The 12,849-nt window shown below is 39.7% G+C and overlaps 1 protein-coding gene and 1 long non-coding RNA gene across 9 annotated transcripts in view; one reads left to right on the top strand and one right to left on the bottom strand.

The window, feature by feature from the left end:
* The window catches only part of LOC110208521 (uncharacterized), a 107,450-nt gene extending 103,680 nt beyond the window's left edge, over positions 1–3,770 (top strand). For 7 of the 8 annotated variants that reach the window (XR_013486920.1, XR_013486919.1, XR_002324538.2 and 4 more), the window contains one exon: positions 1,870–3,770. This is a non-coding gene — a long non-coding RNA (uncharacterized LOC110208521). The remainder of the gene's footprint in view (positions 1–1,869) is intronic. The other variant, XR_013486917.1, reaches the window with a different exon arrangement.
* Positions 3,771–3,862: 92 nt separating this feature from the next.
* The window catches only part of GRM1 (glutamate metabotropic receptor 1), a 416,528-nt gene continuing 407,541 nt past the window's right edge, over positions 3,863–12,849 (bottom strand). Inside the window, 1 exon segment of the mRNA XM_020986558.2 lies at positions 3,863–6,393. Within this exon segment, the coding sequence (XP_020842217.1) occupies positions 5,421–6,393 (973 nt within the window). The 3' untranslated portion in view covers positions 3,863–5,420.

Here is a 12,849-nt window from a genome sequence, read left to right on the forward strand (position 1 = left end):
GTCAGACAGGACTGAAAAATGACTCAAAAATAACAGACTCCATAAAGGCAGGAACTGTGCATTGATTCTCTTTGTATTGCTTATAGTGTTTTATATATATGCATTATGTGTGTGTGTGTATATATATATGCATTTGTAGTGCCATATATATGCATTATATGTATGTATGTATATGTGTTAGGCATCCACTAAATATTTGTTGAAAGAATGGATAAGGGAATTTAGAAGTTTTCCATGCCATATGAGGAATATCTGAAGGAAAGGAGGTTGTTCTTAGAGAAGACTAAGTCAAGGCATGATAGCTTTCTTCTGGTATTAAAAAGGCTGTCATGATCAAGAAGTGGAATAGTTGGGATCGATGTAAGGGAAAATTCCCTACTTCAAATCAGTTGAACAAACATTCATTTAGAAGACACAAAGATGGAAAATGACAATTTTTTACCTCAAGGAACTGACAGTCAACTAGGAGGAGATATGGCATGTGCACAATAAAAGTAAAATACAAAGTGTAGCGTGATAGAGACAAAGAAGAAAGATAAACAGATCTAGGAAATTTTGAGAGAGGAGAGAGAGAGACTTTATGAGGCACTAAAAAGAGCAGTGGAGTTGGAATCAGAGGACATGGATTTGAATCCTAATTCTGCCATTTCTTAACTGTGTCAACATGGGCAATATCTTTTGGCCTATTCTCCCTTATCTATAAAATAAAATGGTGGGGCTAGATGAGCCTAAGCACCTTTCCATCTCTAAAGATGGGATCCTTTGATTTATGGAAGAGAGGTACATGGGGAAGAGAACTCCTTTGTGAAGTTGTATCACTAGAAGCATCAAAGCAGATATTGGGTGCCACTATGCCAAAGGACACTGTAGAAGGTATTCCTACAGGAGTGCTAGCTTGTCCTAAATGACTCGCAAGGCAGTTTTCAGTTTTAAGGCACCATGTTTGTTTGTTGTTTGTTTTTGTATCATTATTCTTACCCTCTGAAACATTCATTACTCCTGTTTCCCAACTCACTTTCCCTCTAATTTTTTTCTTGCTTTTGAATATCTTTCTCCCACTTTATTCTCCATGGTTATTTTTTTTTTCATTGTGTATCCAACAGTAGCACTTCCATAGCTTTTCTGTTTTCTCACTGTGCATTCAACAACTCTGTCCTGACAAACTCAGTTCTACTATCACTCTGGCCTTTTCTTCTATTTGCTCTTAATCCCACCCTATTGTTTTACAATCACTTATCTTTTTATTTCCTGTTTTGTAGTCATATTTTTTTCATCATATTTCTTCATTTCAGTCTTCTATTATGGTTGCTCCTCCATGTTCTCAAATCATCGAAGGTCACGTGTCCCATAAATGCGTGTCATGAACATGTCGCATGACAACCCTGTTCTATCTCAAAACCCATTATACATTCTTTTGGCAGCCAAACTGCCCTTTTCTTATAGGTTACATACATTAGTACATCTCTTGCCTCCCTGTCTTTGTCCTGTTTTTTCCCATCATGCCTGAAAGGTACTCCCTCCCCCTTTCTGCCTCTTAAAATCCCTAATTTCCTTCAAGCCTCAGCAGAAGCCTTGTCTTGCACATGAAAAGTTTCTTAAGCTCCTCATCTGACAGTGTCTTCCTTCCAAAATCATCTTCTATCTATTTTGTGTACTGCCCCCCCCATATTCCTTGGCATGGATTATTTCACTTCTTTCTTTGTATTCTTAGGGCCAAGAACGGTATCTGCCACATAGCAGGCACATAATAAGTGCTCGTTGATTGATTACTAAGAATATTTAAGTTCTTTCCTCTTGTCCAAGAATTTTAGAAGTTCCATTGCAGAGAATATAAACAGTTAATGCACATTTTTTTTTTTTTGCCTCTAGAGTGACCCAAGTCACCAGATTTCAATGCTACAGATGAAGGAAGGGGAAAGATCTGATAGTGAACCTATGTCCAAGGAGAAAACATCACTCCATCCAACGTCCTCAGTAGTCAGGCTTAAAAAAAAAATTAAGTGATTATAATTACTGTGAGGACATAAGTGATAGTTACTAGGAAATCAGAGAATAAAAGCCAAGAAGTTCTGTGCTATCCCTGGATATATTGTTTTCTCCTGGGATCTGGGAGTTTTTCAGGGACTTCAAAAAAAGGGGGAGAAATGGGGAAATAAAAGACACAGCAATAATGCCCTATGTTTAGTGTGAATAATGAATCCACGCAATGGTCACATTTATTTGAATCTGCAGTATTCTAAATTATAATTGTATAAAATAGGTAATTTGTTTCAGACTAATAGAAATATGCAGTTCAAATATGAATAATGTGAGCATGTCACACGATTCATTATTTGCATTAATTACAGTCATTCTGAGTTTTGAAACATGCACATTGATTTGGGAAGTATCCTTTTGGCTGCAAAACTCTTCTTTACACTATGTGTTACTTACCTGATGTGACAGGAATTATTTTAAACCATACAAGGGTCTTCTGCCTACAGGAGATTTAAAAAAAATTTATGGCACATTAAGGCCAGCTCTTGGCATATCCACAGTCTCTACTGTATACCATCAAGGGATAGGAATAATTTCCTGAACTGTCGTCTTGGCATTTTTATACTTATGATAAAAGAAAATTGTATTTATAATAAATAGAAAATATTTATTGTACAGCATTATCAAGATCATTTGACAAAAGGCAATATCAATCAAGCCAAAAGAAAATACTTTTACAAGAAGCTTAACAACTTGTACAAACACATACACTAAAGTGAGTAATTCCTGCCCTTTGGGTCTGCTGTATGTATGTGTACATCTCCAATTTTAAGCAATTATGTTCTAAGAACTAATAATATAGTATATCTCAAGAAAACTCATACTTGTAATATTAATATTATTAAGTATTCATAATAGAGTTAGTGCTTAAAGTGTTCAAATTTCCTAAATCAGAGACTCAGGACAAATTGTCTTCTTACATTATTGGAATAACAGGAAGCTATTTTCCTCATCTAATCCAGCTTTGTAAAGAAAACTGGAAAGTACAAGTCCTGTAATACTAAGGACATATGCCAGTGGCATTAAGACAAAAATATATTTGACTAATAATAGATACTCTGCTAATTTGCTTGCCAATTTGTGGAAATCAACCTACAAGACATTATGATGTTTGCCTTTTTCTTTTGTCTGCTTCAACTAGCTGAAAATCTGAGATTTGAAGCTTACATTTCAGTTGCAAGGTGCTGAATTTTCACCAAAATTGCTTAAAAATAATTTTAGTTAAGGAAAGTTTATTCAAATTTTACATAACAAACTGGATGAAATTGGCAGTGATTAATGTCAAAACAGATAAAGAAAGTCAGCATAAGCACTAAGTGGTGAATTAGACAGTGGATGCTAACCAAATATCTTAACACTGTGGATACTTTTTATTATAGGGGCCTGGATTGGAATTTGGCTGGAAGAGAGTTTGTTAAAAATGAAACTGGGGATAAGTAATAAACCAAGGGTGAGAAACGTTCCAAAAACAAAGGAAGAAGTCTGACTGATTATGGATATGTGTTTGGTCCTACCAGAGTGAAATGAACTTTCTAAAACATTTTATTTCAGAAAATCTGTATTGCCTGGAGAAATGACTGGAAAGCAGGATGATTAGCTTATATGTCAATGGACATTAGCCAGTCATAACTCGTCTCCCTAAATAGCAAACATAAAGGTGAAGAAGAATGCTTAAAAGAAAGACCAGAAAGAAGGCTCCAAGCAAAATAAAAATACCGATAATGACTGGGCAATCTGCAGTAGTCTTAGTTGTTTGTGTCCACTTTAAGCACTAAAATCGTAGAAATTTTAAATATCGAAGCAACAAGAAATATTCTAAATACTGTATTTTTCAATCTTAAGTTTTAATACTGGTGTGTGCAAGCAGTATAAAATGCACCTTTTTGTTGTCACCCATACTTTTTTTTGCAAACATTTAATATGACAAATCCTTGAAGCACTTAAATTATTAATAATCTACCCACATCATAAAACATCTGCAAAACAAACTCCAGTTTAGCAGGGTAACACTGTCTTAGCTGCATATGAAAAATGTTTGAGAGCACAGCATACAAACCTGCAAACAGCTACTTACTGTATATACTTATAACAATGCTATATAGAAAACATGATTTGAACATAAAAATATCAATACTATATCTGTAGGACAATCTTTCAGTGGCAGTTGACATTACATTTCACACATAGAGGCACAAGCACACACAGACACGGGACATATTTGTTCACTTCCTTTTACAATAACTTTGGCGACAACAGGAAATAATTGCTTTTCAGCTAAAGTAGTCATCTTTGCTAGGAGTACACAACTATCTTCAAAGATGAAGCTACTGCCCTAGTAACACAGAAGAACAATGAAGCCACGTAGTAAATATACTTGTTACAGAAGGTCAATTGGTAAATATTATTTGCTACAGTAAATGTAGGGTAACAGTTTAGCCACAGGATTTGTTCTGGTCAACAAATGGGCAGCTCCAAGCCCTTGGCACGATTTAAGTTCCACACACAACAAAGGCCCCCAACTCTATTTGGTCTCTGGTTCTGACCCCTTTTCAAAATCAGCAAAAAAAACACAAAACAAAAACAAAACAAAAAACTAATGTGAGAAGCTGAGTGTGCTGAAAGAAACACTTTGTGGTGACGTTTTTCTTATTTTCCCCTTCAGGCTGTTTTGCCAAATAAAGATAAGTCACCGAACAGCAGCTTGGGGGCACAGAACTTTCTTCCGGTGGCACAGCAAGGTTGACGTTGGGGCTCTGGTGGAAAACACTAGGAATTAGGTCCTTGGTTCCACTTCAAATTCTGACGTTGTCATTCGAGTTACAGCGTCCGCTCAGAGACCCCTATAGTTTGTACACAGGTGAGGGTCTCACGTGGGAGAGAAGAGGTGTAGAGAAGAGGGGAGAAGCAGTCATACCACCTGTTTCCAGGGAGCTTCACACGGTTCTCTCTTCAGCCAATGAGGGTCTTGGCCTCCCAAATTCCTTTGCCCCGCCCTCACCTCAAACACCCCCCCCCCGTGTGCTAATGATTTAATCAATGAGTTTGCTTTTTACGGTGGTCTGCGTGCTTATGGATGATCCTGTGCAAGAAGAATTTTAAAAAGCAAAACAAAGCAAAAACAGTAACATTCTTTTGCCCTCCCTATTGTACAGCCATAGCGTCTGGGCTTGTGCTTTGTCAGAATCCTCTTCCTGCAGCTAGAGCACACTTTTGAATAATTCAAGCATCAAAGCTCTCTGGTGAATAGATCACTGGTTAGGAGAGAGACCCCGACCCCCCCCCCCCCAGTACTTGGATCAGCATCGGATCTGTCTTCCCCGGATTTCTTCTCCCAGCCTCTTCAGCTCCCCTTACTCCTGTGACTGACCCCAGGCTCCGTCCCCTTACAGGGTGGATGAGCTTTGCTTATAGTCCCTCAGGATGACCGAGGCGTAGGTGACATTTGGAGGGGTACAGAGCACTGACTCGGACACGGGCGAGCTCGGCACCGAGCTGCCCGAGGCCACCGAGTCTCGGAAGGGCGACGGAGGCGTCAGGGCAGGGGAGGCGTCGGGGGTCAGTTTGCCTGTGGCTCGGAGCCCCCCTTCCTCCTGCTCTTCTTCATCCTCCTCGTCCTCCAGCTCATCTTCCTCCGTGTCCCCCCTTTGCTCGTATATATACTCCTGGAGGAGCTGGAATCTCTCGCTGTCCCCCTCCTCGGCCGGGGGCGAGATGGGCTCATCGCTGAAGGTGCTCAGCTGGAGGGGAAGCACTTGCTGCTGCGGCAGAGGCAGAGGCAGAGGCGGAGGCTGCGGGGCCGGGAGCTGGTAGAGGGGCCGCCCCCCGTTGCCCGGGACCCCAGGGCCCACCAGCACCTCACTGAAGCTGTTGAAATCCGGGATGCTGGCCACGCCCTGCAGCTGGTCCAGAAGCAGGAGCTCCTGGGGCTGGGGCTGGGGCTGGGGCTCCGGCAGGGGTGGGGGCTGCTGCAGCGGCGCCGGCAGGCCTCGGGCGGTGGCCGGCTCCTTCCGGAACAAGGAGGGCTCGTCTACCACCACGTGGGCTGGGAGGGGAGGAGTGGCAGGGGTCACCCGCCTATGCACCAGCCTTGAAGGGCTGCAGGCTGGGCTGAAGCGCACGGGTGGCTCGCTCTCCTCTTCCTCCACCACGTTGTACAGGGTCTTGGTGCTGATATCTGAAAAAGTCAGGCTCTTGCCCGAGCCTTGATAACTTTTAGTGAGGGGTTTGATCACCGCTGTCTGGTTGCAGGCTGTCTCGTTGCTTTTCACGTGTACAGACAGACGGTGCCACATGTGCTGTCCCTTGGGCACCTCTCTTCCACCTGGTTCAGACCATGACACAGACTTGCCATTAGAACTATGAATAAAATAAAGATGGATTTATTTGCATAGACATCATGCATACAGATTGCATAGCCATATAAAACCCAGGACATAATCCCTGGATGCCCAACCCATTATTGGGTTCATCCATGTCCCTCTCCCCACCCTGACCGTGTCCAACCCCTTTCCTCATCACTTAACATTTACTATAGTTTATGACTGACCATCCTGCTTTCACCTACCCTCCACACCCTCCCCATTAAAGCAGCGGACAAGACTGAGAAAGGATGCTAGAACAACTGTTATTGTAAACTTTTATAAAAGAGATTTAAAAAAAAAAACCTCCCACAAAATTCAGGCAATGGCATAATGGGCAGTACATGCAGTTTCTGTCAAAGACTGAAAAATAATATGGAAAGAAATTTTAGAAGACAACCCAAACCTTAGCATTAGGCAGCAGAAGGAAGTCATTAATGATGACAGATAACCCTTCCCTTCTCATCCCCAAGACAAATTAAGGCCCAGATATTAAATTCTACAACCTATCCTCATAAAATTAGAAAGCTATTCACTAAGTTACCAGTTCTGATTTTCAAAATGGTCTAAATGGTTGACATTTCACAAGGTAGTTTTGCAGGACAGGGCACCTGTACAGAAAGGGGAAAGGATATTTGACAGGAAAAAAAAATAACAATTTTGTTCCTTTAGGAATGGCAGTGGTATTAAATCCCACACAGTTTGAGTTATTCCTTGAAGTGGGAGCAGCATCACTAAAATCAATAGTGAATTTTTTTAGACATAAAAGATCCTGATTCAACCCAGCTGACAGGAATATGTGTTTGGGCAAGGGGAAGCCAGGCCAAAAATAGTGACAAATTGAAATCAGGTAAAGAATTGAGACCTTATCAGTGAAATTTTTTGGTTTCTCTCCTTCCTGAAAGAAGAACTTCAGGGGCACTCATAACAGCAATGCCACATTTGTCCCTGTTATCATGGAAAGCTTTTGAACAACTTCTTTCCCTGTGAGGACAAAAAAAAATGGGATTTATTATGTGTATGAAAAGTCTATTATTTCTACTGTGATCCCACTGGGAAGACTCCGGGTCTAGGTGTTTTGTGTGTGTGTGTAATAGATACTAGCACCTAATAAAATTTCTTCTATTATTAATATTGATGATGTTAATTCTATTTTTTTAATCCTACCTTAAGAAGTTAAGAAAGCTCTCATAGGCAAACTTAGCACAACCCAACTTCTAGTGCCAGATATAATATGTGACTTTCTATCTCTACTATAATAAAACATCCTCAGAATCAGAAATGTCATTTTCTTTGACCCTTTTTGCCATCTCTGAAAGATATCAACACATTGTTTTGCATTTGTATATTTGCAAAATCTTAGCTCTGTGTCCCAATCCATTTCACCCTTGAGTTAATTTGGGGCTTGACCCTGAAGTTAGCTAGTGTTGTTAATAGATTCTCATCCATATGAAATGGAAAGTCTTGAATGCTTTAAAAAATTTCTTTCAGGAGTTTGCCTCCCTCACACTCCATTGTATTCATGGAAGTACTCAAGAAAGCAAAACAATGCTAACACATTTGTGAAATTATAAGGAATTTGTGTGGAAAGTATTTTTTTTTAGATGCAGTTGTGAGATAGACTGTATGTTATGTGAAATCTTCTGTTTAGAGAAAAAGCAGGCAAGTTTTAATTCTCAAAGATGGCTTATCTACGTATTTTTAAATTGTGAGGAGAAATACTTCCAGAAACATCCATATTTATGATGAAGGTAATGTTTTGACATTTTAGATCTGAAATTCTGAAAAGAGAAGTAAGCCAAATGTGTGAAGGCTGGAGCAGGAGCTTTTACATATTTACTAAACAATAGTTAACAGGGAGAATTTTGTGCTTATTTTTTGGATAATAAGTTTGTATTGACCTCAGATAGGACACACTCCCTTCCCTAGACCCTGCTCCCTGAAAATATGACTTATGTGAAACCCAAATGCCATTTGTAATTTGTGTTACTTTCTCACGTGTACATATATGCATACACATATGTATATTATATATGACATATATAATGTCTTTTTTTCCCTTTTCACAGAGATCTGATTTTGAGAACAGCCTGTATTAGGTTGAATCAATATTATAATTCTGTATAATTTATTTGCTCCTCTGTTTTTAATTATAATTACAGTGTATTTTGTAGCATAGCAAATTGCTTTTCAGGATGATGAAGAAAATATAATTTCTGAACCAATTTGTCATTTTATCAGTGTGAGAACTCCCTCAACCTAGACAGATTACAAACTATCTATAGCTTTAGATATCTGCTTGAAACACCAAGAGGCTGAAGTACTTACTAAGCCACGCAAATAGTCAGTATCAGATGTTGGAATTAAATGCTGGCCTTCTTGACTATAAGTATAGCATTGTATCATAATACTGCATCTCTTTGTCAAAATGAATAATAATCCTTGGATCATATAAAAATCAAAGTGTTTGTAAGTGCAAAATTACTGAATTCTTTAAAATCTTCTTACTAGGCAGTTAAGATGTTGCGCTCCCTCTCTTTTATAGCTGGAGGGATGAAGGAACAGGAAACTGATGTCACTGGTCCAATGAGGAAGCCAGAAAAGGAAATACAACCCACAAGACTCTAGTAATCTGATTGGATAAGTCATGCTTACCTTTTACTTTAGCATCTCTTATTACTCCATTTCCTACCGTTCTTCTTAAAGTAGTCTTTTTTTCTCCTTGATACCCAACATTTCACCCAGAGAGATTAGAAAGCCTTCTATTTGGCCTTATACTTGCCTCCATTTATCCTCTACTACCCATCTCACTCCACTATCTAACTGACCTAAATTTTCATTATTTTAAATTGTAATGGGAAATATTTCCACGTCTACATGGTTTCGCTTTCCCTCTTCTTGTTAAAGCAAAACAAAATATTAGACATAAATGACATGTTATGTTTTCATTAAAGGAGTGGCGTATAGGAGAGATGAGGACTTTCCCAGGAAGCCCAGATCCTTTGAAAGCCACAATCTCACCCTGCTCTCTAGCAAAACATCTCATAAGGCCCAACATACGCTGGCAAATGTCTCTATTCTCTTACCAGTAAAAGTAAGGTAACCCCACTCACTCCACCCGCTCTGTAAAATGGATTGTTTTCCTCACTCTCAAGGGGGTTCTGTGTAGGTCTCTTTATATCACATACCACTTTAGTCTCCATCTGCTTAGAGTATTATTAATTATCTGGCAGGCAGAGAAAATCACAAGTTAGTTCTGCTTTTATCCAATACAATTTCTATCTCAATGATAAGAGATTATCACAGTGGTTCTCAATGCCAGGTCCTTGTTTACCCCTCTGGATTTACTGTAAATGCACTGTGTAATTAGATGAAGATTTAAGATCCTAAGGGTATTTCTGGAGGCTTAGTAAATTAGACTAAACTCATTTTAGGACAAAAGAAATTACATTCCATCCACTTGGGGCAAAAAAGAAAAGGGGTGGGGCATCATCCCATATAAATTATAGTATGCAGTATAGTTTTAGATCTCCTAGATAGAGTAGGGAGGAATTGTGTGTGGGGGGAAGACAGGGAGGAGGGATTAAATGAACTCAGAATAATTCCCCAGAAGTTTATTGTTCCTATGAAATACAAAGCCCACTACTTCATTCTAATAGCTTGACTTGGCTTTTCTTGAATTCCTGACTTCATCTCTTTTACTCCGTCCAGTTAGATTGAATTTAGTACTCTGAATGACAGCAGTTTGGTTTGGGAAATTGCTTTTACTTTCCACAGAGAAGCTCATCCCTATCTTCCTGGCCTCATCATACTTGAGCCCTTGGAATCATGCCTGTCATATATAGTGGAATAGCTATGTATGAAGGTGTGGAATTATGATTTTTTATAATAATTGATATGATATATGTAATGGATATGCTGATCTATCAGATTTTTCAGAATTGCCTTTTCTAGCTCATGAGTCAGAAACTCACAATGCAGCTTGAACTGATCAATCAAAACTTTGACTACTCCCACAATCACTTGCATTTGTGTGCCTGTGTACCTGAAGTGAATCGAATCATAGTGTAGAACCTGTTCCCATCACAGAAATCTGGTCCCGTGACCCACCAAATAATGACCCCCAAAGACTCGAGCAATACTATTTCTACAGAACTTCAGGACACCTGTACCTTAGTATTATGGGATTTGTGGGCTGGTCATGGGAAACCTTTCTGGCCCTGGAACGATTGTTTGTAATCCACCTTCCCCGCTCCCACTTGTGATTTATGTATATAATCTCTGTCTTCAACAAGGTGGAATTCTGATCAGGAGAATTCCCGATTTTCAAACCTATTCCTCATAATGAAACTAATTAATTAAATAGCTACCTGATTATTGGCACTTTGTCTAGGGCCTGCTGTTTCATCATTCTCAGGTTAGAGACTATCTCAGTAAAATCCTGTTAATAAAGAGAATCATCTTTCTCCTGAGCTCCAGGCCCACATCACTAACTTCTTGTTGGATATTTTGAACTGTCCTTTAGTCTGACTGACTGACTGTCCTTAAGTTGTTTCAGACTCAACATGTCCAAAATAAAACTTATTATCTTTTCCCCAAAGCCTATTTCTCTAATGAACCTCCTTATCACCATCAAGGACACTACCATTCTTCTAGTCACCCAGTTTTCAAATATGATGTCACCCTTGACTCTTCATTCTCACTTACCCCACTTAAGCCATCAGTTTCCAAAGCTTATCATTTCTGTCTCTACAACATTTCTTCAATATATCCCTTTCCTCCACTCACAAGACCACTGCAATAGTTCAGATCCGTATCACCTTTACCCTGGACTATTGCAATAGTCTCCTAACTGGTCTCCAAGCCTTTAGGTTCTCTTTATTTTAATTTATTTTCCATAAGCCAACAAAATAATTTTCCTAAAGTACAGATCTCATCATATCACCCCCCCTGCCCCCCACACACACTCAAAAAATTTCATTAGCACTCTGTTACTTTTAGGATCAACTATAAAATCTTGGTTTTATAAAGATCAACTATGAAGTCTTGGCTGCTTGGCATTAAAAACTCTTCACAACTTGGCAATCTTTCCAGCCTTTTTACACATTACTCCTTCTATGTCCCAGTCACACTGGCCTTTCTATTGCTAAAACAGTCCATCTCTCATACAAGATGCCCCATTTCTGTCATCTAAGGCTGGAACACTCTTCTTCACCTCTATGCCTTCTTTATCCCTAGTTTCTTTCAAGATTCACCTTGTGTCACCTTTTTCATTAGGGCTTTGCTGATTCCCCTAGCAGCTGTTGTCTTGGTGTTCAAGTTAACCTTGTATATGCTTTGTGTTTGTTTTGTACATACCTGTGCATACTTTGTGCATACTGTCTCACCTGGTAGAACATTAGATCTAGGAAACCAGGTACCAAATCAATTTTGTCTCTGTATCCCTAGTACCTAGCATAGTGCTGGGCACATAGTAGGTATTTAAAATGCTTATTGATGATCTTGGATTTGGATTAGCCCTTCAGTAACATTTGCCTTACGTGTCTTTCTGTGGCTCAGAAAAGATGCTGAGAATGATGATTCCTAAGTATCTGTAAGGTCTGAGAGGACCAGAAATAGGGGATGATTTGAGGTGCTAGTGTGAGGACCTACTGAGATCCTGGGGCCTGAGTTTCTAGATGCAACAGATCTCTTGACTTATTATTCTTTTAACTGGATATTCTCACTCTCCCCCACCCCAACAGAAAATTCAATATTCACAGCACTTCAGAGAATGGATGGGAGTGGGTGGTGTAAACAGATCAGCCTATCTCTGGCACTTAGAGTGATCCTGTCTGTTTTATTTGTTTCAGTAAGTGCTAGTTACATCTGCAGAGTACGTTGCTCTCCACTCAAGAGAGGTCTAAAATGGGAATAACAGTGGGTGAGTGTTTCAGAGCAGGAGGGAAGGATCCTGCCCAAACTGTATGAGGGAAACATACAGCACCTGTCTCAGCTGTGCCTCCCTCAAGTCATTGCTATCAGGTGTAAATCGTCTAGCCACAACCAGAAGGATGGTTACCTATGCAGAGCACACAGACAAAGCAAGACCTTCCTATAAGGTCTTACTCCTTCTACCTTGAGGCTGCTTTGGAAAGTTTTCTCTGAAAGTGAAAAAAAAAAAAAGAAATTTCATCAAATCACAAACTGGGGAGAAAGGCTTCCCAAGTTAAGAAAAACAAATAGCCACGGGGTTAAAAGTAAGTTCTGAGCTTGCTGCTTGGACTTCTGATCCATCTGTTCCCAAGGGACTTGATTCAGGTTCCAGGAACTATTTAATTGCTTTTCAAGGGTGGTAATGCTGAGCATGGGGGACCCCAGAAAAATAGTGTTTATGAGGATGGTCAAATGCTCTATAAGCAGCTGGGTCAGGGCCCTGTAGAAAACGTGGTTGGGAATGTTGCTTCTGTGAATC

This window comes from Phascolarctos cinereus, unplaced genomic scaffold, assembly GCF_003287225.1.
Source record: "Phascolarctos cinereus isolate Bilbo 61053 unplaced genomic scaffold, phaCin_HiC Scaffold_5;HRSCAF=322, whole genome shotgun sequence".
NCBI lineage: Eukaryota > Metazoa > Chordata > Mammalia > Diprotodontia > Phascolarctidae > Phascolarctos > Phascolarctos cinereus.